General features: G+C 42.9%; 1 protein-coding gene across 1 annotated transcript in view; it reads left to right on the top strand.

Annotated features, from left to right (window-relative positions):
* The first annotated feature begins 235 nt into the window (after positions 1–235).
* Positions 236–6,000, top strand: part of glrbb (glycine receptor, beta b) — a 92,604-nt gene continuing 86,839 nt past the window's right edge. Inside the window, exons 1-2 of the mRNA XM_080502332.1 lie at positions 236–403; positions 3,251–3,383. Of these exons, the coding sequence (XP_080358458.1) occupies positions 3,268–3,383 (116 nt within the window). The 5' untranslated portion in view covers positions 236–403; positions 3,251–3,267. The remainder of the gene's footprint in view (positions 404–3,250; positions 3,384–6,000) is intronic.

Genomic DNA, 6,000 nt, shown 5'->3' with positions numbered 1-6,000 from the left:
GCGCTCCGGCTGCGGGCTTCGAGCAGCCGCTACTGCGCATGTTGCATGACAGGTACACGCGAGCCTCCATCTTGGGCATCCCGAGCGGAGGCGAAAGGGCAGCAGCCATAGACACACACACACTCCAAACAACAACAAGAGGGAGGGAGGACAAAGAAAACTGGCAATTTGCCGAGATGTAACTTTCTCTCTCTCTCTCTCTCTCTCTCTCTCTCTCTTGTAAATGTGGGAAACCATTGGGAAACCATTGAACAAATAGATTCGGAGAAGAGCGCGCGGAGAGCAGGATGGAAAAGAAAGACAGCGGCTGGTCCAGAAAGCGCTCCTAACCAGTCCATGCACTCAGCTTTCCTGGATCAAGCGCTTTCTTTCCTCAGGAACTGACAGGGGACCAAGCCAAACGGTGAGTGTGACAGTGATTTATGAGAAGACACTTGTACGTTTCCCATGTTGGACGCGTGACGCGCTCCTGTGTGCTGGCATGTCCTCCTGCCTCCTGCCTCCTGCCTCCTTCCTCCTGCATCCTGCATCCCCTCGTCATGGTGGTCGTGTTGTTGTCAGCGGAGCCCCTCTGCTGCTCTCAGGCTGTGAAGTCCTACTTTCTTTCCTCTTGTTAGGAGGAGCAGCCACAGGTTGTGTCTGTAAATCTATTTGTTTTGGGTACTATAATTTATTTTTCTGGGGGGTGGGGTAGGGGGGGGGGTCGGCCGTTGAATGGTTAATGCCCTTAGCTGGTTGACATTAACAACAGATTGTCTGGTTATTTTCTGAACGCTTACACCGGATGTGTATAATAGGTTATATTTATGGAGCTGTGGGAAATAAAAATAATAATCACAAATTCGTTTTCGGTTAAAGATTTCTTTACAAATGATTCCAACGTGCAGTAACATTACTCAGAATCAATTGTGTCCAGTAATAAAATACTCTATATCATAGAGGAGGGCGCCCTTCCTCCAATTACCAGGATTCATACCTCTTCATGAATACATTAAATAATGTGCATTCATAATCCCTCTGCTTTCTGCAGCTCCAGAACAAAAGGAGATCCCAGGTAACTGATTGAAGGCAGGTTCATCCTGACAACGCCACAGTTCCTCACACACAGAAACGGAACAATCTAGAGTTACCAAATAGCCTCAAATTCACAATTTTATACCGTGGAGGACCTTTAGAAGACAGAGAGGACCTCAGGCCCAGACTCCAATATTCAACGTATTCTGAGGCAACGTATGGAAAGCATAATTTATGAAAATTCTTCCTTTACTCAATGAGATGTTTTTGTCAATGATCTAAACCTGCGACACTGGTAGGGGCCATGTTACTCTTGACCTGCAGATCCTGGGGGGGGACCATGTAAAGGGTTCTCGAGTCACTTCCATGCAGCTGATGGCGAACCCTCCACAGCTCGAACATCGCCGGGAGTAGAAACACAGCGAGGACGGTCGTCTTCAGTTCTGCCAGAGTTTACTCAGACAGCGGCAAGGTGGAGTCATGGCCACAGTCTGTTTTTACTTCACATCCGAGTTCATGATGTGCTGATCATTGTTTTGTTTTGTTATTATGCCTACATTTAGGTTCAGTTCATATGAGAGCAGAACAATCAATCAAGTCACACAGTCTAAACAATCTTTCTGTGTGAGAGTCTTGTGTGTGTTTACTCTCACGGTGTGTTTGAGAGGTTTTTTGTGTGTGCTGTGATGAACTGATGGAGTTTTCTGTCTTTCCTGCAGTCCGCTGTAATCGGCTTCCTAAAACCATCAAGCCTAAGTTGAATGAAGCAGGATAGAAGATGGATGGAAAGTCAGAAACCTAAAAAGAAAATGTTACTTTTGAGGCTACAAACCAAAATAAGACATAAACCTTCATTTGATGGTTAAAGTAGGGAGTCATGTCTACATTATAATGTTCTCTCCACAAATTCACACTGTGAAAAGTAAGTTTATGGTTCTGGAAATATTCAGAAATGTGATAATTATGAAAAAAATGCAGTCACAGTGGTTCAGAAGAGACAAAAACATTGAATATGCACAGTTTTCTCAAGGTGATGGCAACTTAAATGAGTGTTATTCTGTGAATACGTTCATTTAAGGGTGACAGTGCATTCGTAATTCTTCTTTACTTGTCGGGGAAACAGTGTTATCAGAGGAAAGGCCCGAGGAGACACATCATTGAGAATTTCTCAGAACTTTTGCTTTGTTGCCAAGTCAAACTGTTGACACTGCTCCAGCTGTCACCATCTGATCAGTATGCGTTGGCCAGCTGAACACTGCGTGACTCGGACATCTCGGCAAAACTTCCAGATCAATAAAACAATGTTGACTCACTTCGGGGGGACATGTTTGCATGAAGACACAAAGAGAAAAGGGACAAAAGGTACCAAAGTGAGGTGTGGAGGAGATGATCAACGTGTGTGTGTGTGTGTGTGTGTGTGTCTAGACAATAAACTGCATGAGTTAGTATAGCGGCCTGCTGGCAGGGAGTCGGGCTCAGTCTGCTGCTGGTCCGCTGCAATGCAAGGATTCCACATTCCTGGAGGGGAAATTAATCACACAGGTACCACGGCTGCTTCCTGATTAATGGCCCCCATCAGAAAATGCAAAACGGTGCTGTCTGTATATGTATACACGAGGCTGTACGATCCCACACCAGCCCACTATGTAGTATTATGTTCTGATGAATGATTGAACAAATAACTGAACAGCCATTGTAAATCAAACCCGAGGTAACAATATCAACATTATGAAGGGAGTCGACACCAGCGAGCCGAAAACAGCCTTATTAAGGCTTTTTTTCATGCTGCTTGGAGACGACGGCCAAGGACATTTGAAGAAATGTTTATTTTTGTCCTCCTTTAAAGGTCACATTTAGCCTGTAAGTGCTGAATGGCCGTCGTTGTTCAGGTGCATTATTCCTGTGATTGAATTGATGCTTGAACCTGCTCCACTTTATTAAACCTTGTCAGATTGATTCATTTATACTTCAGACTGTATGTGACATGCATTGAAAGTAGATTGGTAATACGTTACACGGAGTAAAGTACAGGTCAAAGCTGTAGAGTTCAGGAAATGGATAAAGTACTCCCAAGTGTTCTCCTCGCAGCACGGGCAAAGCTTAATTAACCATCTTGTGTCTTGTGTAAATGGAAGCTTGGAAAAGACAATGGCTGGGCCTTTAATGTTTCACACCGTGGAGTCTCGGTAACATCAGTTCTTTTCTTTAAATCTTAAGTGTTTTTTTTGCTCCACAGGCTCGACTCACAGCAGAATGAAGAAGATTGCTGTCTTCCTCCTGCTCCTCTACCTGTGTGTGGACGGAGGCTCGGCCAAAGAGAAAGGGACAAAGAAGGGCAAGAAGAAAGGGAAGCAGGTTTACTGTCCATCGTAAGTATCAAATACACAACATTGTGTATAAAGGACAACATGTAACAGTGAGGGAACAGGTTGAAGTAGAAGAGTTCCCCTGAACCTGTCAATAATAATCTAGAACCCATGACAGTTGTATCATTTTGTAAAGTTATGAATGAAGTTGGTTCAACGATGACAGTGAGCTTATTACAATAAGGTTCTTTGACTAAAAGAAACAACAAATACTCACATTTACTTACAATACCCGAACAAATACCTGAACAAGTCTTTGATTGAAGTCAAAAGTTGGAAAAATTGAAAGAAAAAAAAACATGCATGCAGAGAAATAATGTGCATAAAGGCCCCAGTTTAGAAGGATCTTTGCTTTTTGCTTTGAGGTGCAAATACTAACCACGACACCACTGTGCCGCTCTAGACTGAAGCAATGAAACATTTGAAGTTGGACATTTTGGCTGTCATGGAGTTGATTGTATCTCTAAATGAAATGATAAAACGGGCAAGATCTACTTACTTTGCAAATCTGGTGAACAGGAATAAGAGAAACCCGAAGGTTGTCTTTGATACTATTCAATAAAATCGTTTGGCCTTCAACTCCATTGGTGCCTGTCTTCTCTACCGTTGACTGGAACACGTTTTTGAAATACTTTATAAGCAAAGTGGACGAGATCAGGGCAAATGTGAAACCACCTGATGTGAACATCACTAATGTAATTATTCCTCCTGCTTGCTCTTGCTCTGTGTTTTCTACTGTGACATTAGAGGATGTTATGATGTTCCTGACAAGAATGAAACCCTCTTCCTGCCCTTTTGATGTTATTCCCACAACCTTGTTTTATAAGGTCATTGACATTGTTGCCCCTCATGTTGTTGAACTGATCAATGTGTCTCTGGTGTCTGGGTCTGTTCCAAACTTTTTTAAACAGGCAGCAATTAGTCCTATCCTAAAAAAGCCCAACTTGGACCCTACGGAGCCTGGCAATTACAGGCCTATATCGAAATTGCCCTTTATCTCCAAAGTTGTGGAAAAGGTGGTGGTCGAACAATTGACTGCTTTTCTTCAGAACAACGAAATGTTTGACAAATTTCAATCGGGCTTTCGCAAGATGCACTCGACTGAGACTGCCTTACTAAAAGTGTTAAGTGACATCCGAATGGCTGCTGACTCTGGTCAGTTTTCAGTTTTGGTCCTGCTTGATCTGTCTGCAGCTTTTGATCCTGTAGATCATAAAGTGTTGCTACAGAGACTCCACACTGACTTTGGTATATCTGGGACTGTCCTGAAATGGTTGTCGTCCTATTTGACTGATAGAACTTTCACTGTGTGTATAAATAACATTATGTCGGAACCTACTCCTTTACTGCATGGTGTTCCTCAGGGTTCCGTTCTGGGGGCCTATTTTGTTTTTGTTGTACATCAGCCCTCTTGGGAAAATCATCAGCAGTTTTAAAAATGTCTCTTATCATCTCTATGCTGATGATATTCAACTGTATTTTTCATTTAAGGAGTCAGAGATGCACAGACTGTCAGAGTTGATGGATTGTCTTTCATCTGTTAAGTTGTGGCTCTGTGAAAACTGCCTTCAGCTCAATCCTAAAAGACTGAGACTTTGATTATTGCTCCAGAGCAAAAAATCCCTTTGATTGCCAACCACCTTGGTTCTCTGGGCTCCTCGGTTCAGTCGAGCATTAGAAACCTTGGCGTTTGGTTTGACCAGTCTCTGTCCCTCAACAGCCATTCAAGACGTCTGGTCAAAAACTGTTTTTTCCATTTGAGGAACATCGCCAAGCTAAGGCCAATTTGATCCAACACTGATCTTGAAATGGTAATTCATGCTTTTATTTCGTCTCGTTTAGATTATTGTAACTCCCTTTTTACTTGTTTTAACAAATCTGCTTTGAACCGTTTTCAAATGGTCCAAAATGCTGCAGCGCGGCTTTTAACAGGATCTAGCAGACGGCCTCACATCACTCCTATTTTATATTCTCTGCACCGGCTCCCCATCAAATTTCGAATCGATTTCAAGATTTTAGTTCTGACTTTTAGAGCGTTGCAAGGTCAGGCACCTAAATATGTGTCTGACTTGTTGTGCCCCTGGTACTCCCCCGGTCGCTCCCTTAGGTTCTCGGGCCAGAACCTCCTCACTGTTCCACGGACCCACTTTAAATCCAGAGGAGACTTGGCCTTTAAAGCTGTTGCTCCTCGATTGTGGAACGACCTTCCTTTGTCGCTGCGTGTAGCCGACTCTGTTGACTCTTTTAAGAAGCAGCTGGAAACATGACTGTTCAGACAAGCTTTTAGTTAACATGGCTGTGATTGGTTTGATCTTTATTCCGTCCGTACTATTTTATTGTGACCCTACTATTTTACTGTGTCCGTACTATTTTATTGTGACCGTGCTATTTTATTGTTGTCCGTACTATTTTTATTATTATTATGCCTCTGTGAAGCACCTTGTGATTTTATGGTGCTATAAAAGGTGCTATATAAATAAAGTTTCTAAACACACACGTAGCAGAGAACAATGAGCTCTAAACATTAACACTGGGAGACACGGACATTCTAGTGGACAGACCGCCAAGCTGGATTGTTTTTACGGTGACTGTCAAAGTAAAACTAGAGTTGTATTGTTAT

Source organism: Blennius ocellaris (genome assembly GCF_963422515.1).
Source record: "Blennius ocellaris genome assembly, chromosome: 9".
In the NCBI taxonomy this organism is placed as follows: domain Eukaryota; kingdom Metazoa; phylum Chordata; class Actinopteri; order Blenniiformes; family Blenniidae; genus Blennius; species Blennius ocellaris.
Note: the sequence above shows the minus strand (reverse complement) of the source record. Positions and strands in the feature narration are given on the sequence as shown.